Source organism: Anomaloglossus baeobatrachus, chromosome 4 (genome assembly GCF_048569485.1).
Source record: "Anomaloglossus baeobatrachus isolate aAnoBae1 chromosome 4, aAnoBae1.hap1, whole genome shotgun sequence".
Lineage (NCBI taxonomy): Eukaryota > Metazoa > Chordata > Amphibia > Anura > Aromobatidae > Anomaloglossus > Anomaloglossus baeobatrachus.
The window spans coordinates 528010132-528037392 of NC_134356.1; the positions used below are offsets into that span (position 1 = coordinate 528010132).

The following is a 27261-nucleotide window of genomic DNA, read 5'->3' on the forward strand; positions in this document are numbered from 1 at the left end:
TCTAGTCACAAGACTAATTTTCACAGGGAAAGCGAGCTTTATAAGTAGGTTTTTGAAACATTCATATTAGAGAATAGTATATTACAGAACTGGTTAGGGAGGGAATTTGGGCATACAGCCTTGAATGCTGCTGGGTTGGAGGGCATAGATGATCTAACAGGTTTCCTTTAAAGGCACTATCTGTGCATTATATAGTGGTATTAGAACAACATACGCTCCCATCCAGACAATGTCTATTTCATGCAAGACCTTACATATTTCTACGAAAAATGTTAAACCACATTCTGCGTCCATCACTACAACATGGCTTCACAGAAGAGTTTGGGTGATGAACTGGCCTCCTGCAATACAGACATTTCACCAAGAGAAAATACTATGTGCATTATGAATGAAAAATAGGCCAAAGACCCAATACTGTACATCAGAAAACAATGGGACAACATTCCTTTTCTAAACTCCAGGAATTGGTTTCCTCACTTTCTAGATATTTAGACTGTTGTAAAAAGAGGGGATGCTACGCAATATTAGACATTGGTCTGTCCTAAGTTTTTTGAGATATGTTGTTGCCAGCAATAAAGAGTTAATTATTTTCAAATTAAATGGAAAATTATCACCTTTCACCTTCTGACCTGTGTCACGTTCTGTCGTGAATACAATATGGTTATAAGAGATTTCCAAATCATTGTATCTTTGTTTTCTTTCCATTTTACACAGCGTCCCAACTATTTTGAAACTGTGATTGTAATATGTGTATTATTAAGCAGGTAGTTTTTCTATAAAAATCTGACTAAAATAGACTAAAAATTTTTAATTTGGTGACAAAAATTTCAGAAAGATATTTCTGGCATTAAAAATGCATACCAAACATCCAAACAAATAATTGGTAATGATAATACCTGTCCTTGGAAAGGCGGTCGGCTTCCTGTCCAGACCTGGCCAGCATTAATCTGGCGGGATATCTGGTTTAAGTTCTGCCCTGTGCCCGTTGGAGACTGAATTTCATTCACACCAGTCACGTGGACTACTGAGGAGCTGGAATGAAAAAAACGCAATAAAAGAATGATTGTGATTTACTTTTACGCCGCTATGGTGTATCCTTGGTACGGCACATCAGGGTATTCCATATGGTGTCCAACTCATTAACTGAGATGCCAAAGGGACGACATTGGGAAATTTGATGCTACTTTAGAGTACAATAGAAGAGAATACTGTGTGCAGTGGGGTACAATATGCACATTTTATGGCTACAGACACATCAAATTATTACTTTAAAGTCAACCTCCAGTGACCATCTAACATTGTAGAATGATGATGATGAGTATTATATGGACCTTCTTGCGCTGCCCTTCTGAAGAAAAATCCAAAATCAAAACAGTTGAATAGCAACTGCGGCTTATTTCAATGCGTTTCAAAGCCTATCCTGGCTTCTTCTTCAGGAAAAACCACAATCAACATTTTTCCTGATGACGAAGCCAGGATAGACATTGAAACGCGTTTACCATAATAAACCGAAGATGATCTTCAACTCTCTTGATGGATTTTTAATCATCACATCAGAAGGGCAGTGCAAAGAAGATCCATATAATACTCATTATCATCATCCCCCTTGTACCTTGGATCTGCACCAGCCCTACTTACAAGAGCTTTGTCATTGTGACCATGTGAGCACACCTAATATTAATACCCTTTATTTACCACCGGATAAGACCCTTTGTGCTCTTTTTCCCCCAATGTAGATGGATGGCTCTTTCCTATACCATACAGGCTTCTTCTTTCACTTGAGCATTAATATTCCAAAAGGGTTAAAGATGGAAATCTTAAAAATAGTAAATCACCCCTGTGGAGATTGTTCTTTTTTTCACAACTAGTCAAAATATACAGCAGCAGAGTTGATCACGACTATCATGTACTGGAAGAACATGGCTTCAATAATGTTTCACAAAAGTGTGAGATATCCTTTTTTTTTAAACTTGCTATATTCCCAGTATTGAAGGTTATCCACTATACACATGATACAGGATCATTTACTGAATGCAAGGGTCCAATTGCAGGGACTCTGAGAACGAGGCTCTGCAGACCCGTCTTAATTGGAGCAGACGTGCGCATGCTTGACCTTTACGCTAGTCTATGGGACTACCAAAGATAACCAAGTGCTGTACTCTGTTTTCTCCAGCAGTCGTATAGCTAATGAATGGAGCAGAGGTCATGCACGTTCACCTGCATTCAAAATGCGGCTTTGCTGAGCTCTGCTCATTAGTTCGCTGGTGTTTCAGTGGTCAGACGGCCAACAATCGCCGACTAATCTGGGAAAACCTCTTAAATTAACAGTTCACCTACTTGTTCTCTATGGACAAAATTTGGTGCTTGCAGACATCATTTTAGGTTTGCCAATAAAGGTGGTTAAGTACCAAGTTTTATCAATGCATTCCAGTAAAAGGTCTGGAGCTTGTTGCTTCTGCCCTGGGAGGATGAATTTAAAGAGGAGTTGCAAACATTGGGTGTTACTGAAGAATAATATAGAGGGTCTATTTATACCTGTGTTAGTTGATGTGACATTTTTCTGGGTTGTTTGCCATCTTCATTCCTTTATTCCAGACCTGGGCAAGGGGCGGCCCGCGGGCCACATCCGGCCCGCCTGCTCTCTGTGACCGGCCCGCCCGTCTTCAGCCGGTGCAGTGGAGCCGGGCTGCAGCGTGCCGAGCAGGGAGAGATCCTGTGCAGGTCCGTACAGTCAGTGCAGGCAGCGGAACGCAGGAGTCTTTCCTCTGTTCCCTGCCGGCACTAATTGTCAGTGACACACGCGCGCTCTGACGTTGTCAGTACTGCGCTGCGTGTGTCATTTCAAAAGTTCCCGCCCGCCCTGCAGAAGAAAGAAGCAGCACAGCAGACGGAATAATTCATCTTGCAGGACCTGCGATGATGTCACGCCCATGTGACTGTGTGGGAGGAGACACAGGATGCCGGGCAGAAAGCAAGACATGCTGAATGCTGAAGGAGATGTGGACACATGATGACTGGTAATGAGAAAAGAGGGGACATGAGGGGAGGGGCTGCAGGGTGAGTGCATATGAGGGAAGATGGAGCTACAGGGTGAGTGGCATATGAGGGCTGCAGACTGACAGAAGGATGTGAAGGGGTGCAGAGTGTTTGAGAGGGGTAAGTTGGGGTACAGGCAGGGTGAGATATGTGGGCATGGTGTGTGACATATGGGGGTGTAGTGTGTGTGATATGGGGGTGCAGGCTGTATGGGGTGTAGTGTGTGTGATATGGGGGTGCAGACTAGTGGTGTAGTATATGGGGGTATAGTGATGTAGTATATTACAGGTGTGCTATATGGAGGTGTAGTATATTACAGGTGTGCTATATGGAGGTGTAGTATATTACAGGTGTGCTATATGGAGGGGTAGTATATTACAGGTGTGCTATATGGAGGTGTAGTATATTACAGGTGTGCTATATGGAGGTGTAGTATATTACAGGTGTGCTATATGGAGGTGTAGTATATTACAGGTGTGCTATATGGAGGTGTAGTATATTACAGGTGTGCTATATGGAGGTGTAGTATATTACAGGTGTGCTATATGGAGGTGTAGTATATTACAGGTGTGCTATATGGAGGTGTAGTATATTACAGGTGTGCTATATGGAGGTGTACTATATGGGGGTGTAGTATATTACAGGTGTACTATATGGAGGTGTAGTATATTACAGGTGTACTATATGGAGGCGTAGTATATTACAGGTGTACTATATGGAGGTGTAGTATATTACAGGTGTACTATATGGAGGTGTAGTATATTACAGGTGTACTATATGGAGGTGTAGTATATTACAGGTGTACTATATGGAGGTGTAGTATATTACAGGTGTACTATATGGGGGTGTAGTATATTACAGGTGTATTATGGGGGTGTAGTATATTACAGGTGTACTATATGGGGGTGTAGTATATTACAGGTGTACTATATGGAGGCGTAGTATATTACAGGTGTACTATATGGAGGCGTAGTATATTAGAGGTGTACTATATGGAGGCGTAGTATATTACAGGTGTACTATATGGAGGCGTAGTATATTACAGGTGTACTATATGGAGGCGTAGTATATTACAGGTGTACTATATGGAGGCGTAGTATATTACAGGTGTACTATATGGAGGTGTAGTATATTACAGGTGTACTATATGGAGGTGTAGTATATTACAGGTGTACTATATGGAGGTGTAGTATATTACAGGTGTACTATATGGAGGTGTAGTATATTACAGGTGTACTATATGGAGGTGTAGTATATTACAGGTGTACTAGATGGAGGTGTAGTATATTACAGGTGTACTATATGGGGGTCTAGTATATTACAGGTGTATTATGGGGGTTTAGTATATTACAGGTGTACTATATGGGGGTGTAGTATATTACAGGTGTACTATATGGAGGCGTAGTATATTACAGGTGTACTATATGGAGGCGTAGTATATTACAGGTGTACTATATGGAGGCGTAGTATATTACAGGTGTACTATATGGAGGCGTAGTATATTACAGGTGTACTATATGGAGGCGTAGTATATTACAGGTGTACTATATGGAGGCGTAGTATATTACAGGTGTACTATATAGGGGTGTAGTGTTGTAGTATATTACAGGTGTGCTATATAGAGGTGTAGTATATTACAGGTGTGCTATATGGAGGTGTAGTATATTACAGGTGTGCTATATGGAGGTGTAGTATATTACAGGTGTGCTATATGGAGGTGTAGTATATTACAGGTGTACTATATGGAGGTGTAGTATATTACAGGTGTACTATATGGAGGTGTAGTATATTACAGGTGTACTATATGGAGGTGTAGTATATTACAGGTGTACTATATGGAGGTGTAGTATATTACAGGTGTACTAGATGGAGGTGTAGTATATTACAGGTGTACTATATGGGGGTGTAGTATATTACAGGTGTATTATGGGGTTTAGTATATTACAGGTGTACTATATGGGGGTGTAGTATATTACAGGTGTACTATATGGAGGCGTAGTATATTACAGGTGTACTATATGGAGGCGTAGTATATTACAGGTGTACTATATGGAGGCGTAGTATATTACAGGTGTACTATATGGAGGCGTAGTATATTACAGGTGTACTATATGGAGGCGTAGTATATTACAGGTGTACTATATGGAGGCGTAGTATATTACAGGTGTACTATATAGGGGTGTAGTGTTGTAGTATATTACAGGTGTGCTATATAGAGGTGTAGTATATTACAGGTGTGCTATATGGAGGTGTAGTATATTACAGGTGTGCTATATGGAGGTGTAGTATATTACAGGTGTACTATATGGAGGTGTAGTATATTACAGGTGTGCTCTATGGAGGTGTAGTATATTACAGGTGTACTATATGGAGGTGTAGTATATTACAGGTGTGCTCTATGGAGGTGTAGTATATTACAGGTGTGCTATATAGTGGTGTAGTGATGTAGTATATTACAGGTGTGCTATATGGAGGTGTACTATATTACAGGTGTAGTATATAGGGGTGTAATGATGTAGTATATCGGAGGTGTATTATATAATGGTGTAGTATAATACAGGTGTATATGGGGGTGTAGTATATTACAGGTATATGGAGGGAGTGTAGTATAATACAGGTGTAGTATATAGGGGTGTAGTGGTGTAGTTTATTACAGGTGTAGTATATGGAGGGGGTGTAGTGATGTAGTATATTGGGTAGAACTGAGGTAATTATATTAGTCCGGCCCTCTAAACCAATCCCAATTTCTCATGCGGCCCCATGGGAAAATTAATTGCCCACCCCTGCTTTATTCCCTTTCATCATATTGCTCTGGCTCCTATCTAACGGCTGCCTGTGACAGATCATTGACACAGCATTGTCCCCTGATCTATACTGCAGTGCCAGAGTATGATATGCAATGCGGCTTCAGCCGGCCTCATTCTCTGGCAGGTGTCAGCTCGTAGAAATACACTGCAGATTTACTTATAGATTTAGACAGTTATTCTGAGTCAGGGGAAATTTCCAGCTCTGCGGCTATCATGGTATGGACTCACCACTGTCTTATATCAAGCAGAAATATCTTCAGCAATATAGTGGGGGAAATGGGGAATTAGGCTGATCATCCACATTACATGGCTGATGGCTGAATGGTTACTGTCCTGATAGCCATGTTAGCCGACACTCCCACTCTGTTGAGTGAGCACAAGTGTGCTCTCTATGAGAAAGCCAATGAGTGACACGTCGGCCGGTGGCTTATCTCTGGTAGAACCATGTGATCGGCAGTCTGAAATCAGACATGATATACATCGCTTCCGACTATAAGTCGGCTGCTACCTCCATACAGATTGATATCGGTTGACATTAGTCTAATGTGTTTAAGGCCTTTAAGCCACATTCAAACACTGAAGGTACCGTCACACTAAGCGACACTCCAGCGATCCCACCAGCAACCTGACCTGGCAGGGATCACTGGAGCGTCGCTACACGGTTTGCTGGTGAGCTGTCAAACAGGCAGATCTCACCAGCAACCAGTGACCAGCCCCCAGCGACACGTGGAAGCATGCTGCGCTTGGTAACTAAGTTAAATATTACGTAACCAACCCGATATTTACCTTGGTTACCAGCGCACACCGCTTAGCGCTGGCTCCCTGCACACCTAGCCACAGTACACATCGGGTTAATTACCAGATGTGTACTCTGGCTATGTGTGCAGGGAGCAGGGAGACGGCACTGACAGCGTGAGAGCGGCGGACGTTGGTAACGAAGGTAAATATTGGGTAACCAAGGAAAGGGCTTCTTGGTTACCCGATATTTACATTGGTTACCAGCGTCCGCAGAAGCCGGCTCCCTGCTCACTGCAGATTCAGTTGTTGCTCTCTCGCTGTCACACACAGCGATCTGTGCTTCACAGCGGGAGAGCAACAACTAAAAAATGGCCCAGGACATTCAGCAACAACCAACGACCTCACAGCAGGGGCCAGGTTGTTGCTGGATGTCACACACAGCAACATCGCTGCTACGTCACAAAAGTCGTGCCTCAGCAGCGATGTTGCTAGCGATGTTGCTTAGTGAGACGTGGCCTTAAGATCCCCGACCACTCAGACCAATCTTACAGATTATAACATTGCTCTGAATTTCCCATTTACACCAAAACTTATTCTCAACTACCTGAATGCTGTAAGTGTCCTACACTAAACCCTTCCTATTCCTTATAATGGCGTTGTCTCTTAGAGTTATCTGTTTACACTCTACAGCCATTGTGTCTAGCAGACGCACTGTTAAGCATAGAAGATGAGACAGATTTCTAATGAAATAGGATCAAATGAGCATTTAGAGGCACCAATTTTGACCTTGAATGGACAGAAATTGGTCAGATACCTTGTATGTGTGAATGCCTTAAAATGGGTTTACACTATCCAACAGAACACTAAACGAGCGCCGATCTGCTACTTGTTGCTGATTGGCAGTCATTTAATAGCTTATTTACATAGGCAGACCACATTAATATGGACCCTAAACAATCAGTAATAGATTATTCTATGTGCTTAGACTGTTTACACAAGACAATGTGCTGACGAAAATTATGATTTTTGCACATTTGTCAGTAATGGGCAATCGGTTGACACTGCACAATTATCATAAAATGAGTGTTCACGGAAGAGTTTCCTGATTATCGTGAGGAAATGCACCTACATAGAGGAAAAAGGAAAGTTGAGCTGGGAGGGCAGGCGCCTGAGCGCTGGAGTTTACTGCTAGAAGCTGTCACAGTGAATTTAAAGAAAATTTAAAAATATTCTCAAATTTATTTAAAGGGAACCTGTCACACAGAAGGTGCAGACTAATCCGCAGACAGCATGATATAGAGTACACTCATTTATCTCGTGGATGGAGACAATTCAGTATAACTTGTGTGTTATTTATTTATACCTCTGCTAATTCTGGGCCTTTCAGTCATAGTCAGTGACAATGCACAGATAGCTGTCAGTCACTGATTAGGGCCGCCCTCTTGGCTCCTAAGCCCAGAATGAGCAAAGATACAAAATGAATAAATACAAGGTATACTGATTCTTTCCTAGAAACCTGTATATAAACTCATCCAGAGTCTCCTGCTCTATAACCAGATACCTGCAGATTGTGACAGCTTCGCTTCAGCTATTATACAATCATTTTATTTTTTATCATTAACTTCAGTTGGCGCGTGTGCCAAATACTCTTTATTATGGCTAACAAAGTAATGCCATTCATACTACATATAGGTGAAATTAAAAAAGCGCTTCCATCGTTTTTTACTGATTAAATGTGTGTCTATGCTGTACGATTAAGGTTTTTGGTTTTAAATGCCTCCATTAGTATACATGGTAATTGTATATACTGCTCTCCCAGGATGCTCTGTTTTTGTTCTTTTCATTCTTGCAGCACTATGAGGGTAACAGTGCTCCTACAGAAGATGCTCATGCAAATTCTCTTTCTTTCTGTTATTAGTCTGTGCTTTTTCAGATAACAGGTTTTGGAATGCATAAGACACTATCCTGGATTGTTTATAATGATATCTACGTATTTTGTAATATTTGTTAATAAAATGAATAAAATATATATGTTTATGTGCATGCAATGTAGTGTGAGTGTGTTAATATACTGTATTCACTTACCACCGCTCTCCGATATTCTGCGCCGTTCATTTCCTGTCAGTGACATCACCACAAATGAGACCTGTGGAAGTCTTATTAACAATGAAAACCAGTGTAGCCTTGTTCTGATGTTCCAAAGACTTATGGCCCCGTCACACACAACGAGATCGCTAACTAGATCACTAATGAGATTGTTGTTGCGTCACTGTTTCTGTGACGCAGCAGCAATCTCGTTATGTGTGACACCTACCAGCGATCAGGCCCCTGCTGTGAGATCTTTGGTCGTTGCTGAAGGGTCCGGACCATTTTCTTCAAAGGTGATGTCCTGCTGGGCAGTACACATCGCTGTGTTTGACATCTAACAATGACCTGCTATACAGGTCGCTCATCGTTATACAGGTCGCTCATCGTTACTGCATCGTTGGTAAGATCTGACTGTGTGACATCTCACCTGCGACCTCCCAGCGACTTACCAGCGATCCTTATCAGGTCGCATCGTTTTCGGGATCACTGGTAAGTCGTTAAATGTGAAGGGGGCTTTACTCTGCACTGCAGGGTCACGCAGACCACAGCATGGCCTGGAAAGTCTGCAGAGCAGTGGTGTCACTGACATGAAGAACTATATGGGAGAGAAAAGGCGCAATAGGGTCTTACCCGATATATTGGGCAAAATCATAAAGAAGTAATGCACTCACCTGATCGGGTTGTGCCAGTCACAACTCCATTAACAGCAAAAGTGAGGGCCCAAGCGGTCCAGCAGCAGCCCTGTTACACAAGTGGAACATCAAAGGAAAAAACTGGAAAAAACAGGTTTTATGCCGCGCTTGAAGACCACAGACATTGATGTCAGAACAGATGATTCTTTTATTATTTCATTCCTACGCGTTTCAGAGACCCCAACTGTCTCCTTCTTCAGGGAAAAGAACTTTACAGAGGCCAAGGAAGCAATGAAAAGGGGAGGGAAGACAAAGGGAGGAAATCCCTGCCTATGACGTCAGCTCACCATGTGCTGCCGAGCGATGACTCATAGCCACATGGAGTTGATTTTTTGATTTCTTCTTTTTTGATCTTTTAGATCCACCTAGTAATGTCCAAAATACACACTTTATCACCTTTTTTGTAAATGCTTCTTTGTCTTATCAAAATCCTACGATTAAAATAATAAAAATAATAATAAGAACAATTATATTAATAAATGGAGATCATAATAATTTAGCCTGCAGGTACACACGCTGTCACCATATACAGTGCATGTCTTTTCAGTCATGGTAATGACTGTGAAGCAGCTAGTGATTTTCACAGTTCCTTTTTGGGTTTATATTAATATATGTCAACCCTCCTTGCATTTTTATATGTATATGTATTTGCATAGATTCATATGTATATGAATACCGTATTTTTCGGACCATAAGACGCACTTTTTTTCCCCCAAATGTTGGGGGAAAGTTGGGGGTGCGTCTTATGGTCTGACTATAGGGCTGCGGCCGGGAACGAGGGTGCTGTGGTGGAGCGGGTCATCGGGGACACGAGCAGGCTGCAGCAGCGCCTGCCGTGACCACGTGGGCCCGCTCATTACATATGCACGCCCATCCTCCCGGCCATCTCTCAGCGCACAAGCCGGCGCTGACAGGTGGACGGGAGGACGAGCGGGGACGCACGCATAGCAAAGAGCCGGCCGCATGATCACCCCTGGCAATTACAGCCTGGAGTGATCATGTGCGGCTGTATTCACTGCCCCCCGCACGTCATTACCAGCGCGGGGTGCAGTGAATCAGTGTACTCACCCGTCCCCGTGTGTGCAGCCGCCCCCTGCTGCACGCGATGTCTTCCTGTTTGTGCCGGTCAGCTGATCTGTGCTGAGCTGGTCAGCTGATCGGCACAGACAGGAAGACATCGCGTGCTGCAGGGGAACGGCTCCACACACACAGATCAGCGTGCCAGAGAGGAAGATGATCGGTGCTGCAGGGAGTGAGGAAAAGGTGAGTATAAACGTTTGTTTTTTTTCTCTGTGCTATAGGATACAGGCCATATACCAGGATGCTATATGAGCACGATGGGGGCATATAGCAGGATGGGAGTATGTGAACAGGCTGGATGGAGGGGGGGGATGTGAACAGGCTGGATGGAGGGGGGGGGATGTGAACAGGCTGGATGGAGGGGGGGGATGTGAACAGGCTGGATGGGGGGGATGTGAACAGGCTGGATGGGGGGGGGGATGTGAACAGGCTGGATGGGGGGGGGTATGTGAACAGGCTGGATGGGGGGGGGGGCATGTGAACAGGCTGGATGGGGGGGTATGTGAACAGGCTGGATGGGGGGGGGGGTATGTGAACAGGCTGGATGGGGGGGGGATGTGAACAGGCTGGATGGGGGGGGGAATGTGAACAGGCTGGATGGGGGGGGTATGTGAACAGGCTGGATGGGGGGGGGGGTATGTGAACAGGCTGGATGGGGGGGGTATGTGAACAGGCTGGATTGGGGGGGGGTATGTGAACAGGCTGGATGGGGGGGGGTATGTGAACAGGCTGGATGGGGGGGGTATGTGAACAGGCTGGATGGGGGGGTATGTGAACAGGCTGGATGGGGGGGGGGTATTTGAACAGGCTGGATGGGGGTTTATAGCAGGATCATATACAAGGCAGGAGGATCATTACCAGGATGGGGTACCTTAGTAGAAAATTTGGGGACATTACCCCCATAACAGTTTCAGCAGCAGATCCTCGCCCCATAACAGTGTGTCATGACCACATTTTTTGCTTAAAGTTTTATTTTCCCATTTTCCTCCTCTAAAACCAGGGTGCGTCTTATAGTCCGGTGCGTCTTATAGTCCGAAAAATACGGTATTTTCATTGTTTTCATTTTTTTTATTAGCTATTTTTGGCACTTTTTGACAGTCTTTTGATGCTATTTTAGATTTATATGTAATATATGTTTCTTTCAGTGTGACTATGATGAGGCTCAACTCCATGTGGCTATGAGTCATCGCTTTGCAGCACATGGTGAGCTGACGTCATAGGCAGGGATTTCCTCCCTTTGTCTTCCCTCCCCTTTTCATTGCTTCTTAAAAGGACTCTTCCTTGGCCTCTGTAAAGTTCTTTTCCCTGAAGAAGGAGACAGTTGGGGTCTCCGAAACGCATAGGAATGAAATAATAAAAGAATCATCTGTTCTGACATCAATGTCTGTGGTCTTCAAGCGCGGCATAAAACCTGTTTTTTCCAGTTTTTTCCTTTGATGTTCCACTGACATGAAGAGAAGACCAGCGCTGGATACTGGAGAGAGTGGTGGTAGCTGAGTATATTAATACACTTACACTACATTACATCTACAAACACATTTAAAGAGGACCAACCACCAGGATTTTCCTATATAAACTAAAGCCAGTGCTATACTGGCGCTATCATGCTGATTCTAAACATACCTTAGTTGTGAGATCGGATGTATACTTTCTGAAATATAAAATTTGTGAAATGCACTGTTATTTAATGATAGGTGCAATGGAATATCTAATAGGTGGGTCGGGTTTTCCTAGTTATTTCCGCCCCTGTCTGCCTGTCCTTCCTCACCCTGTAATAACAGAGACAGGGGGAGGAAGGACAGACAGGGGTGGGAATAACTAGCAAAACCCGACCCACCTATTAGATATTCCTTTGCACCATTCATCAAATAACAGTGCATTCCACAAAATGTACCGTATTTTTCGCTTTACAAGACGCACCTGATTATAAGACGCACCCCCAAATTTGGTGAAGGAAAAGAGAATTTATTTTTTTTTAATGTTAAATGGGGTCCATCTTATAATGCCAGTGTCCATATAACAAATCATATAGAGTATATGTCCCTCATAGCCCCCCATCCTAAAATTAGCCCCCTCAATCTGGATATGGCCCCCTTATATTGAATATAGCCCCCTTGTGATGGCACACGTTCCCCTGTGCTGCCTATGGCCCCCTATGGATTGCATACATTCCCCTGTACTGCCTATGGCCCCCTATGGATTGCATACATTCCCCTGTACTGCCTATGGTCCCCTATGGATTGCACACATTCCCCTGTGTTAGATAACGTCCCCATGCTGCTGCCCATGGCCCCTATAGATCGCACAAGTCCCCCTGTGTTAGATAACGCCCCCATGGTGCTGCCCATGGCCCCTATAGATCGCACAAGTCCCCCTGTGTTAGATATCGCCCCCATAGTGCTGCCCATAGCCCCTATATAGATCGCACAAGTCCCCCTGTGTTAGATATCGCCCCCATAATGCTGCCCATGGCCCCTATAGATCGCACAAGTCCCCCTGTGTTAGATATCGCCCCCATAGTGCTGCCCATGGCCCCTATAGATCGCACAAGTCCCCCTGTGTTAGATATCGCCCCCATAGTGCTGCCCATGGCCCCTATATAGATCGCACAAGTCCCCCTGTGTTAGATATCGCCCCCATAGTGCTGCCCATGGCCCCTATAGATCGCACAAGTCCCCCTGTGTTAGATATCGCCCCCATAGTGCTGCCCATAGCCCCTATATAGATCGCACAAGTCCCCCTGTGTTAGATATCGCCCCCATAATGCTGCCCATGGCCCCTATAGATCGCACAAGTCCCCCTGTGTTAGATATCGCCCCCATAGTGCTGCCCATGGCCCCTATAGATCGCACAAGTCCCCCTGTGTTAGATATCGCCCCCATAGTGCTGCCCATGGCCCCTATATAGATCGCACAAGTCCCCCTGTGTTAGATATCGCCCCCATAGTGCTGCCCATGGCCCCTATAGATCGCACAAGTCCCCCTGTGTTAGATATCGCCCCCATAGTGCTGCCTATGGCCCCTATATAGATCGCACAAGTCCCCCTGTGTTAGATATCGCCCCCATAGTGCTGCCCATGGCCCCTATATAGATCGCACAAGTGCCCCTGTGTTAGATATCGCCCCCAGGCTGCTGCCCATAGTAAAATAAAACCCTCTTTCCTTACCTCCTCCAGCGCTGAGCTCCCTCCTGTCTCCCTCCATGCTTCTCTTCCTTACCTCCTGGTTGTCAGTGCGGTCATGTGATCGGCACAGCAGACTGAGCTCTCTGCCTGCCTGATCACAGTGGAAGCAGGGACACTGGGAGAAACGCTGAAGGGGGTAAGTAAAGCTTTTTTATTTTAGAATGAGCAGTAGCATGGGGGCCAAATCTAACAAAGGGGGGGCATGTGCCATCACAGGGGGGTGCAGGCTCATATAATATGCACCGCTGCCCCAGCCCATCACTGCGTGCGATTTCAGCACCATTGGAGATGGACAGCGGCTGCGCATATTATATGAGCAGGAGCAGGAGATCAAAGGCTGCAGCCCGCAGCGTTCCCCTGCACTCCAGAGCTGCTGCCCCCACCTCTCCTGGACCCTGCAGTGTACATATATATATACCCCCCCGTATATTTGGCTTATAAGACGCACCCCCTACTTTCCCCCAAAATTTGGGGGAACATAAGTGCGTCTTATAAAGCGAAAAATACTGGAACTTGCCTGTATTTCAGAAAATATACATCCGATATCACAACTAAGGGTATGTTTAGAATCAGCATGATAGCGCCAGCATAGCACTGGATTTAGTTTACATATGAAAATCTTGACGTGGTCCTCTTTAACCAATAAAAAATTTAGTGCAAGAGCTATTTTTTAATAAATCCAGTTTGTGCAAATAACAAATATCACACAGTTATTTCTTATATCTTTATATAATATACACCACTATTGAAAATAGCATTTTATAAAGGAAAGTGCTGAGATCATGTTAGATGACTCGCAACCGGTAAACGTCCCATGATTGCGTACAGCACGTCTGCTGATTAGCATTGCAGTACAAAGGTCACACAGCATTATTACAACATATCCGCTTGGCTGATTGGCATTTGTGGTGACCTTACTTGGTTGTATACATTGTGTGATCCAATGCTTTCTGGCAGCAGTAATGAAAAGCACTGTGCATTATTCTGTTATTATTGGACTAGCTTTGTGCAGCCTGGGCCTAATCAGTTTCTCATCTGGATGATCCACTCAGAGCAGGAAGGATAGAAGTACCTGAAGGTCTTGCCACTGTGGCCAGGCTGGAAGGGGCTTCCTGTAGAGTACAACTGCTGGGTACCACTGCTGGTTGCTGACAACATTTTCTTCTCAGCTGACAAAAAAATAAAAAGCAGTAAAAAGTTACAGTTTAACTACTTTGCATATTTTCTTTTTATAATACAGCTTCAAGTCTTAAACATTGTCATTGTAAATCCAAAGACCAAGACCAACATTGTAGGAACCACTTTTTGATTTCTTGGTCTTAGCTGTGTTCGGCTGCGCGCCCATGATCAATGTTCACAGCGTTTTGGAGACCGCGTGTTTTCACTGCATCCAAAATGCTGCGTTGCACAGTACATGCACAGTGGATAGGATTTCTATAATTCTCATGCCCGCTGTGCTTGTTTGACCTGCGGTGTGGCTTCTCAAGCCGCAGCATGTCAATTCTTTGCTGCAGAGACGCAAGCGTTCTTCGCAGGGAGAACACAGCAAGAGACTGCAACAGCCAGAGTCCGGACCATGGGCACAAGCAGCTGCGGTCTCCTGAGGAGAGGACTTGCGGCCTCGCAGGTCAGGACTTGCCACGTTCAGGACACAGTGAGTTGTGATCGTGTGCACACACCCTTATAATCAAGTGTTTCTACATGCAGAAATACTCAGAAGCTATGTACACCTTTGCACTGATCCTAGCTCTGATGCTGTCCTCTTTGCTTCTCTCAGTGTTAGGGATAGCAGCAGGCTGTTGCAGATTTCAGCACGATCATTCAACACTTCAACAATGTGGGAGGATAAACTATTGTACATGAGATATACAGCAACCATTATCTCAATCATCCAAACATGGAGAATACAAGGAAACAAACCAGAGCAGTCACATAGGACAGTATAGAAGAGCCTCTAAACACATCAACAATCTGTAACACTTAACACAGAGTCATCTGCTGTCTGCACAACACAGTCCCCCTCCCAACATAAGCCTGCATCTGTTCTATTCTGAAAAATTAAAACAAAACGCAGATGAAAGAGGAGGGAAAGCATTGTTACTAAGGAGGCCTGCAGACTGGGAGCAAAACACATGTTCCTTCATGAGAAAATCAGGAATAAAGGTTGTCCCTGATACTTGAGAGCTAGTGAAGACAACAGCAGCACTCTGTACACCCAGACCTCACATCAATCTACAACTAGTACAAGATTGGAAAATGAATTCAGCCTGCAACAATGCAATGCTTTAGCTAAATGTGAAACCATAATATGTATATTTTTTGCATAATTTATGTCTTGATGATAAAATAATTTTATAGATGAATAACTCTGGTGTGTTGAAAACTTGTGTTCAATTTACTGGTTTATAAGCCTCATCTAGCTATTGACAACAAACTACAAAAATTATATTCAAAAATTAAAATGCTAAATTAGTTTAAAGGGGTATTTCCATCTTCAAGATCCTATCCCAATAGGTAGTAGTTGTAATAATAATATTATCAAATAATACATCCAATTAAAAATGTAGTACAGCTCTCTTGATATAGCCATGTTTCTTACCTCATGTGCAGGGCATTGCAGCTTAAGTATCCATGGTTACGTCCACTCATAAAGAGACAGTTAGCTGCTCATGGTCATAACCATGGGTACCTAAGTTGCAATGCCCTGCACATGAGGTAAGAGACATGGCTATATCAGAACTATACTACATTTCTAATTGGAGGTATTTGCTAATATTCTTCTTACGCTTACTACATATTGGGATAGGATCAATTCTCTCCTACGTCCTCCAGCACCACCTTCCTCTCCTCTCATCTCAGCTGAAGACTTTGCCTCTTTCTTCAAGCAGAAGATTGACAACATCAGAGCAAGCTTTGGCCCACAATCACCACGGCCCCTCATCATACCTCTTCCTCCAAATCCAGGTTCTCCACCATGACAGAAAACAATCTTTCCACTCTCAAGATCACATCTAACCACCTGTGCACTGGACCCGCTCCCATCGCACCTCATCCCCAGCATCACCGCAGTCCTCATCCCAGCCCTAACCCATCTCTTCAACATATCACTAACAAGTGGTGTATTCCCCTCATGCTTTAAACATGCCTCCATTACACCCATCCTCAAAAAGCCCTCCCTTGACCCATCCTCTGTGTCAAACTATCGCCCCATATCACTTCTCCCCTATGCCTCAAAACTACTGGAACAGCATGTCCATCTTGAACTGTCCTCATACCTCTCCTCCTGCTCACTCTTTGACTGGCTACAATCTGGCTTCCGACCGCATCAATCTACTGAAACTGCCCTAACCAAAGTCACCAATGATCTACTAATCGCCAAAGCCAAGCGACACTACTCTATCCTCCTCCTCCTGGACCTGTCTTCTGCCTTCGACACAGTAGATCATTCCCTCCTATTACAGATTCTCTCAACTCTGGGCATCGCAGACTTGGCCCTATCTTGGATCTCCTCATACCTAACCGACCGAACTTTCAGCGTCTCCCATTCTCACACCACTTCCTCATCTCGCCCCCTATCTGTCGGTGTCCCCCAGGCTCAGTTCTTGGACTCCTACTGTTCTCCATCTCCACCTTTGGCCTGGGACAGCTCATAGAGTCCCACGGCTTTTAGTATCATCTCTATGCCGATGACACACAGATCTACCTCTCTGGACCTGACATTACCTCTCCACTAACTAAAATTCCACAATGTCTGTCTGCTATTTCATCCTTCTTCTCTGCGCGATTCCTAAAACTTAACATAGTCAAAACACAGTTCATTGTCTTTCCTCCTCCTCACTCATCTCCTCCAACAAGCCTTTCCATCAAACTTGATGGTTGCTCACTCTCCCCAGTCTCACAAGCACGTTGCCTTGGAGTAACCCTCAACTCTGCTCTATCCTTCAAGCCACGCATCCAAGCCCTCTTCACCTCATGCAGACTACAACTCAAAAATATCTCCCGGATCCGAGCTTTCCTTATCCAAGAATCAGAAAAAACATTAGTGCATGCCCTCATCATCTCCCGCCTCAACTACTGCAACCTCCTGCTCTCTGGCCTCCTTTCCAACACTCTTGCACCCCTCCAATCTATCCTAAACTCTGCGGCCCGCTTAATCCACCTCTCCCCTCGCTATTCCCCAGCCTCGCCACTCTGCCAATCCCTTCACTGGCTTCCCATCGCCCAACGACTCCAGTTCAAAACATTAACCATGATATACAAAGCCATTCACAACCTGTCTCCTCCCTACATCTGTGACCTAGTCTCCTGGTATGTACCTGCACGCAACCTCAGATCCTCACAAGATCTCCTTCTCTACTCCTCTCTTATCTCCTCTTCCCACAATCGCGTACAAGATTTCTCCCGTGCCTCCCCCATACTCTGGAATGCTCTACCTCAGCACATCAGACTCTCCCCTACCATGGAAAGCTTCAAGAGGAACCTCAAGACCCACCTCTTCCAACAAGCCTACAACCTACAATAACCCTCAGTCCAGTACACCACTGCGCAACCAGCTCTATCCTCACCTATTGTAGCATCACCCATTCCCTGTAGACTGTGAGCCCTCGCGGGCAGGGTCCTGTCTCCTCTTATACCGGTTTGTTTTGTACTGTTAATGATTGTTGTACGTATACCCTCTTTCACTTGTAAAGCGCCATGGAATAAATGGCGCTAGAATAATAAATAATAATAATAGGATCTTGGAGATGGGAATACTCCTTTAAAGGGAACCTGTCAGGTGCAATATGCACCCAGAACCACGAGCCGTTCTGGGTGCATATTGCTAATCCCTGCCGAACTGTCCTTGTATACTTTAGCATAGATAAAGAGATCTTTAGAAAAAGTATTTCTAAAAATCTTATATCATATGCTAATTAGACTAGCGACTAGTCATGAGGGCGTTACTTCCCCCGACTAGCCGCCCTCTTAGCATGTTATTACACCCACATGGACGTGCTAACATGCTATTCAATGCAGCATCACCAGTGAATGTTCTGCAATTCCGCTCATGAGCAGTATGAAGCCGGGTACGCATGGCAAGAAGTGCAGAACATTCAGTTCAACATTCACCGCAGATACAGGTACGTGCATCACCGCTGGTGATCCTTCATTGAATAGCATGTTAGCTTGTCCCTGTGGGTGTACTAACATAAGAGGGCGGCTAGTCGGGGAAAGTAACGCCTTCACAACTAGTCGCTGGCCACACTAGCATACAATATAAGATCCTTAGAAATACTTTTTCTAAAGATCCCTTTATCTATGCTAGTGTATACAGGGACGATTAGGCAGGGATTAGAAATATACACCCAGAACTGCTCGTGGGTCTGGCTGCATATTGCACCTGACAGGTTCCCTTTAAGCAATCTAAAGTGAAGACAAAAAAATGTTTCGGAGATCTCTCATAAAGTATGCTTAGACTGTCTTATGCAGCAAAACTCAACTAGCACAGAAAATTCATCCAGATATTATAAACACATTGATCATTCAAGTAAGGCATACAGAAATAATCAATGTCAGTAAAATAAATCAGCCTCCACCGGTAAGAGTATTAAATCCACACTCAATATATTTCCCCTCACTAACAGTATATAAATGATTTCCAAGCCCTCAGATCTCTTGCAGACATCCCCCTTTACTCCATCAGAGACACAGGCCCCGGTTACCTCTGGAGCTATGCACTGATGGCGACAAGCAGGCTAGCAGAAGGCACCTTGGATATGTTACATTACATTCCTGCACAATGAAGACTCGGCATCTGACCCTTTTGCTGCATTTACAAACATACATAAATGTTTATTGAAAACACACATAACCAGGATCCCTGGGGTCCCTGAATTCTATTGCAGGCGCTGAACTGTCCTGATCTGAACTCGATAGGTATCTAAAATCACGTAATCCTTTTAAAGATGTAATAAATTGTTGAAAGTAGGCAGACGGACTCTATTAGGGTCAAGATGAAAAATATGAGCGCTGATAGTCCTCTAGATACTGAGGCGTCAGGGGCAAGTGTAAGAAAATATCCTGACGACACACGCACAGGCTGTATGCCCAATAATGAGGCTGTAAAGCTTATCATCTAACATCTTGAGATTGGTCCAAAGGGATAAGATGGACAACTTACAGCCTGTGATTCCAGCAAACATCTCTGCAAATCTTGGGTCCCGGTCTTGAGAAAATATGGATTCTGTCTTATCAACCACAGACTTCCCCCCTTCGTGAACATTCCCCGTAAGATTTGGGACAGGCACCTGAAATGACACAAAGCATGTCAGCAAACAAAGGCTGAGCACACAGCGAGAAGATGGTTAGGGAAAACCTGTGAGAGATACCCACCTGTGACAGGTCATAGGAGGACAGGCTGTCCCTTGGATGAACCTCCAGTTCGGCCTGCTGCTGCTGGACCTGCCTAAGAACACAGAGACAGCTGCGGAAATACTGTAGGCTATAACAGTGTGGATAGTTTACATGACCGAAACAAATAAACACCATTGTTGCCCTATGCTGTGCCCCATATGTGCATCTTAAAGGGAACCTGTCAGATCAAATTGTTGGGGTGAACTCTTAACCAGAGATCACTAGTTGCCTACTGTCTGGCCTAATTGGTATAGACCAAGTGCATGCGTAAAGAATTCACACCAGACACAGTCGGATATGAAATCTCTTCTTGGTCACAGTGAAAATGGCAGCCAAAGAGAACAGGAGAACCCGTGCGGTCTCTGATATAGGCTAGGGGAGTACACAAGTTCAGATATGCCCATTTAGTTCATGGGCTGTGTTACTGTTGATGGGCGGGTCTGACTTCAGTGGATCAGTCCATGGTGATGGTGATGGGAGGGATGTCATCTGGTAGATCCATGCTGATGGTAGGGTCTGTGATGTCATCGGGGGCCATCTTGGCTTCCTCTGAAAAGTGACTGGTTTATGTATAGAGAATTGATTTAATTGAACACACTTCTCACAGTGCTCTATGTCCAGAGGTTAATCAAGTATTTCATCTTATGGCTCTCATCAACAAAATAATGCTATTTACCTGCAGACACAGGGTTAAGCTGAAAGTCAACAGCATTAAAAAATTCTGTTAGGCTGCTTTACTGGAGGAGCGGCTACAGGGAGAAAATTAATTTACATCCTCCCTGTAGCTGCTCACTTTCCAAACTCACTGGCATATTGATTGACAGCCTGCTCTCCACACACACCCTGTACAGCAGGCTGTCAATCAAAGTGCCATGCAGTGATTGCAGCACGCGCACTGTAACTTCTTCCTGCACCGTCCCAATGACCGGGAGTGAGCGGATTTAAGTACATTTTTACCCCTGCAGCTGCTGCTCCAGTAAGCACTATTTATATGGTATTTACTTGTAGATTTACCCTATAACTGCAGGTAATTAGCGGTTTTGGACATGAAAGCTTCCCGTTAATGAGGGGGTCTCAAGTTATTTGGGCAAAGATTCAATATTGTATCCTAAAAGTTTCTGTAACCTTCTGGCAAACCCTAAGGTTCAATTCTTTGTAATTTTCAAGAATTTTTATTTATCTCCATCGCCTCCACCACACAAGCGCAAAGCTATTTGCATGAGTATAAGGTCACATTTCTAAAATATTAAAAAGTTGCAAAGCCCTTACATAAATTCTTTGATTGACTTAATATTCTATGTGTGAATATGAGAAGATGCGGCACTTATGTCTGAAATGTTTTCTTATATGTCAATGACAGTCTGCTCCTATGTATCTGTGAATATAGGAAGAATCCAAGTGGTCAACTCAGAACTAAACTCATAGTCATAAAGCGTCTCGTATGTGATGAAGACCGGAGTCAGCACAATGTGGAGATCCAGACACATATTTGTACAGGCCTGGGAATAGACAGACAATAATGTACTAAAATGTGGCGTGGCTTATTCATTACAAATATTCAAACCTCTCATCATTTTATTAATAGACATTGGAAATCATCTTATATTTTAATGATGTGTATAAAAGCATGTGGACACTGATTTTATATACTTTATATGTGTGGAGATTCCTAAATTTCTTACAGACTACAAAGAATAGGGTAGGGGTCGTGGCATACATAGACTTGACTTTTGTGTTTTAATATACATCGATATACTGTATGTCTTATTGGGACCAGTAAAATATCAAGTGTGAACAAGGTAAAGCTAAGCCTAAAGGCCCCATTACACGCAACAACGTATCTACGATATATCGCCGGGGTCACGGATTCCGTGATGCACATCCGGCATCGTTAGCGACGTCGTTGCGTGTGACAGCAAGGAACGACTGTTAACGATGGAAAATACTCACCTTATCGTCCATCGTTGACACGTCGTTCCTTTTTAAAAAAATCGTTGATTGCTGAGGTCGCAGGTTGTTCGTCGTTCCCGAGGCAGTACACATCGCTATGTGTGACACTGCGGGAACGACAAACTACAGCTTACCTGCGACCGCCGGCAATGTGAAAGAAAGGAGGTGGGCGGGATGTTCCGGCCGCTCATCTCCTCCCCTCCGCTTCTATTGGACGGCCGCTTAGTGACGTTGCTGTAACGCCGCACGAACCGCCCCCTTAGAAAGGAGGCGGTTCGCCGGCAACAGTGACGTCGCTAGGCAGGTAAGTACGTGTGACAGCTTCTAACAATTTTGTGCGCCACGGGCAGCGATTTGCCCGTGACGCACAAACGACGGGGGCGGGTGCTTTCACCAGCGATATCACTAGCGATATCGCTGCATGTAACACCCCTTTTAAGCTGCCCACACATTATTATTCAGCGGGCTCGACTGTAGTGGCTTTATTGCCTGCAGCCATCAACATTAATGCCAAGTCACACACATCTTTCGTCTGAATAATGTCAGTGTAGAAATCCAGAACACTGTACACAATAAATACAAAGTCTTATATTTAAAACATATATTTCTGTATGCATTGTATTACATTTAAATTAATATTTAAAGAGGTTGTTCAGCCACTTACATTTTTTACAATGGTTAATAATAATAAAAATGAATGGTTACCATACTGATCCAATAAGGGTTCTATGATTTTCGGGTCCCCAACCGGTCTGTGCACTTTTTGCCGTGCCTGGATGGACATGTGGCCTCTGCAGTCAGTCTGCTGGAGCAGTGATGGGCTGTTCCTCACCGTGGTTAGTGATTAACTGCAGTGGTCACAAGTCTGTGTAGATGGGGCAGGGAGTGAACACAACGATGGGGGACACGGAAAGCACAGGAACTTGAGTGCCAGGTGATCGGTACAGTGTGTATTAGTTATCTTCTTATAACACTATTCTGAAGAGTTGCTTTTTTTTTCTGTAAGTGGCAGGAGAAACCTATTTAACCATATCTACCGTGTTTCCCCGAAAGTAAGACAGTGTCTTACATTCTTTTTACCCCCAAAAGTGCCACTATGTCTTACTTTCGGGGTATGTCTTATATTGGAAAAAATCCCACAGCAATCGCAGCAAGTCTCCATGCAATGTACCGTATGGGGACTTGCCGCGATTGCGCCCTAAGTGTACCGCAAGTTAAGGAAAATTAACCACCAGCGGCTGCACATGAGGGCACTGAGGCTGCGTGATTTTGTATGTTGTCCATGGTCCTGATGGACCACGGACAACATTACTGCAACATTTCAACATTTCTCGGTAGCTGAGCGTTCAGCTGAGCGCCCGACCGCCGGCATGTGTCAGCTCTCAGCTGAGCGCTCAGCCGCCGGCATGTCAGGGAGTTCAGCTGAGCGCCCGACCGCTGGCATGTGTCAGCTCTCAGCTGAGCGCTAAGCCGCCGACATGTCAGGGCGCTCAGCTCAGCACCCTACCGCCGGCATGTGTCAGCTCTCAGCTGAGCGCTAAGCCGCCGGCATGTCAGGTCGTTCAGCTGAGCGCTCGGCCGCAGACATGTGACAGCTCTCAGCTGAGTGCTCTGCCGCCGGCATGTCAGGGCGCTCAGCTGAGCGCTCGGCCGCCGGCATGTCAGGGCGCTCAGCTGAGCGCTCGGCCGCCGGCATGTTAGGGCGCTCAGCTGAGCGCTTTGCCGCCGGCAAGTCAGGGCGCTCAGCTGAGAGCTGTCACATGCCGGCGGCATGTCAGGGCGCTCAGCTGAGAGCTGTCACATGCCGGCGGCATGTCAGGGCGCTCAGCTGAGAGCTGTCACATGCCGGCGGCATGTCAGGGCGCTCAGCTGAGCGCTCGGCCGCCGGCATGTTAGGGCGCTCAGCTGAGCGCTCGGCCGCCTGCATGTCAGGGCACTCAGCTGAGCGCTCGGCCGCTGTAACTGTACTGTAAAGAAGAAAAAAAATAAATAAATACATTTTTACTACGTCTTACTTTCAGGGTACGTCTTACATTAACCGACCCCCCCAAAACCCCCACTACGTCTTACTATCGAGGGTGTCTTACTATCGGGGAAACACGGTAGTATATCACAAAAGAGAGTACACCCCTCAGAATTTTGTAAATATTTACACTGAAGATATGACAATTTGATACAATGTAAAGCTCTGTGCGCACACTGCGTTTTTTGCCGTAGAATTGGTGCGGTTCTTGTTCATATTATTCATGCAGTCCTTCCCCAGCAAAATCTATGAGAAATCCAAAATGCTGTGTGCTGAGAATTTCTGCAGCAAATAGAACTAGCATGTTACTTATTTTCTGCGTTTTTCCCTGCATTTTGCCTCTGACAATGTTAACATAACACAGGGGCAAAACTGCAGGCAAAAACGCACCGAACCATGGTAAAATCGCATGCGTTTTTTGGGTGCGTTTTTTGGGTGCTTTTTTTTTGGGTGTGTTTTTCGCTGGAGAAACAAATCCGCAGTGTGCGCACATAGCGTTAAGTAGCCAGTGTACAGCTTGTATAACACTGTAAATTTGGTGCCCTCTAAAAAACCCAACACACAGCCATTAATGTCTAACCCAATGGCAACAAAAGTGAGTACATCCTTAAGTGAAAATGGCAAAATTGGGCACAAAGTGTCAATATTTTTTGTGTGGCCACCATTATTTTCAAACACTGCCATAACTCTCTTGGGCATGGAGGTCTCTGGAGCTTCACAGGAGCCGCTGGATCCTCTTTAAGGCTAAGTTAACACTGGGCATCTTTTGCTGCCTATTTGAGGTCACAAAGATGCACCAAAATGCCTGCATGTCCTTCTCCCACCAAAGTCTATGAGATTTCTATTTTGCTGTCCACACTAGGCATCTGTTGTTGGCTGCATCTTGGCTGTGTTTTTGATGCAGCATGGGAATTCCTTTTGTGTTTTTCCAGCGTTTTTGGGCCCTTCCAGTCAATAGATTTGATTTGAAAAACGCATTGGGCAAAACGCGGTAAAAAATGTGTTTTTGCCATGGTGCGTTTTTGGTGTGTTTTTTGGGACAAAAAAGCTACATCTTTGTGGTAAAAAAAAAAAGAGAATTTTGTTACTTACCGTAAGTCCTTTTTCTTATAGTTCCGACATGGGAGACCCAGACCATGGGTGTATAGCTTCTGCCTCCGGAGGACACACAAAGTACTACACTCAAACGTGTAGCTCCTCCCTCCTAGCATATACACCCCCTGGTAGCCAGTCCTAGCCAGTTTAGTGCAAAAGCTAAAGGAGGACATCCACCCACAAGTAGAGACAGAGCAAAACCCGGAACAACCGGAACCTCTGTCTACAACAACAGCCGGTGATAACAGACGGAACAAGAAACCTGCCGACAGGCAACAGGGAGGGTGCTGGGTCTCCCATGTCGGAACTATAAGAAAAAGAATTTACGGTAAGTAACAAAATTCTCTTTTTCTTCATCGTTCCTTATGGGAGACCCAGACCATGGGACATTCTAAAGCAGTCCATGGGTGGGAATAAACAGAAAACTGAGAAGTAGGCGAAACCTAACTTCACAAATGGGCGACAGCCGCCTGAAGGATGCGTCTGCCCAAGCTCGCATCTGCCGAAGCAAGAGCATGCACTTGGTAGTGCTTCGAAAAGGTATGCAGACTAGTCCAAGTGGCAGTCTGACAGACCTACTGAGCCGTAGCCTGGGCCTGAAAACCTAAGAGGGACCGACAGCTCTGATCAAATGTGCCTTGATCCCCGGCAGGAGGCACTTGAGTACACTGGTAGGCATCGGAAAAAAGGCCGACCTAAACCAACGAGCCAGGGTCGGCTTAAAAGCCGAGAGGCCCTTACGCTGACCAGCGGTCAGCACAAAGGAGAGGTGCACCGCCTAAGAACGCGGTGCGAGTCACATAGATCCGGAGCGGCCGCACCAGATCCAGAGTATGCAACGCTCTTTCAAGGCGATGAACAGACAAAAAAGAAAGGCAGGAAAAATGCCCCGATTAAGGTGGAAGCAGCAACCACCTTAGGGAGAAAGTCCGGAGTCGGACGGAGGATCACCTTGTCTTGATGAAGGAGGACTCCGAAGAGAGTGCGGCCACAACAGAGACTCCCTTGAGGGAAGTTATGGCCACTAGAAAGACCACTTTCTATGAAAGACTCAACAAAGAAACCTCCCTAAGAGGCTCAAAGGGGGGTTTCCGGAAACCGTGAGCACCGAATTAAGGTCCCAGGGCTCCAAAGTCCGCCGGTAAGGCGGAATGATGTGAGATGCGCCCTGCATGAAGGAGCGCACCTGGACCAGCCGGGCGATACGCCGCTGGCACAACGCTGACAGAGCCGAGACCTGTCCCTTAAGGGAATTGAGGGATAGTCCTAGCTGCAGACCGGACTGTAGAAGGGACAGGAGGGTCGGCAAGGCCAAAAAGCCAAGGATACTTCCGAGCTCGGGTCATAGTGGAGATGACTTCAGGAGGGATACCAGAAGTCGTCAAGATCCATGACTCAAACGCCACGCCGTCAATCTGAGAGCCGCAGGTTCTGGCGGAAAGACGGACCTCGTGAGAGAAGGTCTGGACAGTCCGGGAGATGCTATGGCATCTCTACGGACAGACGGAGCAGGTCAGGGTACCAAGCTTGCCTGGGTCAGTCTGGAGTAATGAGAATGACCCGACGGCCCTCCTTTCTGATCTTGCGCAGGACTCTGGGCAAGAACTAGAGAGTGAAACACGTAAGACAGACGAAGCTGGGACCAAACTTGAACCAGTGCGTCTGCCGCAAAAACCTGAGGATCGTGGAGCCACGGTTTGACGGCTGAGACAATCTGCCTCCCAGGTTCCCACGTCTGAGATGTGGGCTGCGGATATGGTGGACTAGGAGTCCTCCGTCCACTGAAGAATGCGATGAACCTCCAACATTGTCAGGCGGCTGAGTGTCCCGCCCTGGAGGTTGATGTAGGCAAACGCTGTAGCGTTGTCTGACTGGACTCGACTGTGCCTGGCCGCCAACAGATGGCGAAAAGCTTAGAGAGCTAGAGACACAGCTCTGATTTCCAGCACGATGATCCAGAGGGCTAATTCGGACAGAGTCCAAGTGCCCTGCGCTCCATGGTGGAGATATACTGCTCCCCAGCCGGATAGACTAGCATCTTGGTGAGGATCACCCGGGACGGAGCCAGGAAGGAGCGTCCCTGAGACAGAGGGGCCGAAGCCACCACTGAAACGAGCCCCTGGTCTGTGGCGAAGCCACCACCCCGTGGAAGGAGGAAGTCCGCTTGTTCCAACA

General features: G+C 45.5%; 1 protein-coding gene across 2 annotated transcripts in view; it reads right to left on the minus strand.

Annotated features, from left to right (window-relative positions):
• Positions 1-27261, minus strand: part of ARNT2 (aryl hydrocarbon receptor nuclear translocator 2) — a 213045-nt gene that overhangs the window by 17347 nt on the left and 168437 nt on the right. For both annotated transcript variants that reach the window (XM_075345922.1, XM_075345923.1), the window contains 4 exons: positions 19998-20070; positions 19786-19912; positions 14698-14794; positions 897-1032 (listed from right to left, as the gene is read on the minus strand). In XM_075345922.1, coding sequence (XP_075202037.1) covers positions 897-1032; positions 14698-14794; positions 19786-19912; positions 19998-20070 — 433 coding nt within the window. The remainder of the gene's footprint in view (positions 1-896; positions 1033-14697; positions 14795-19785; positions 19913-19997; positions 20071-27261) is intronic.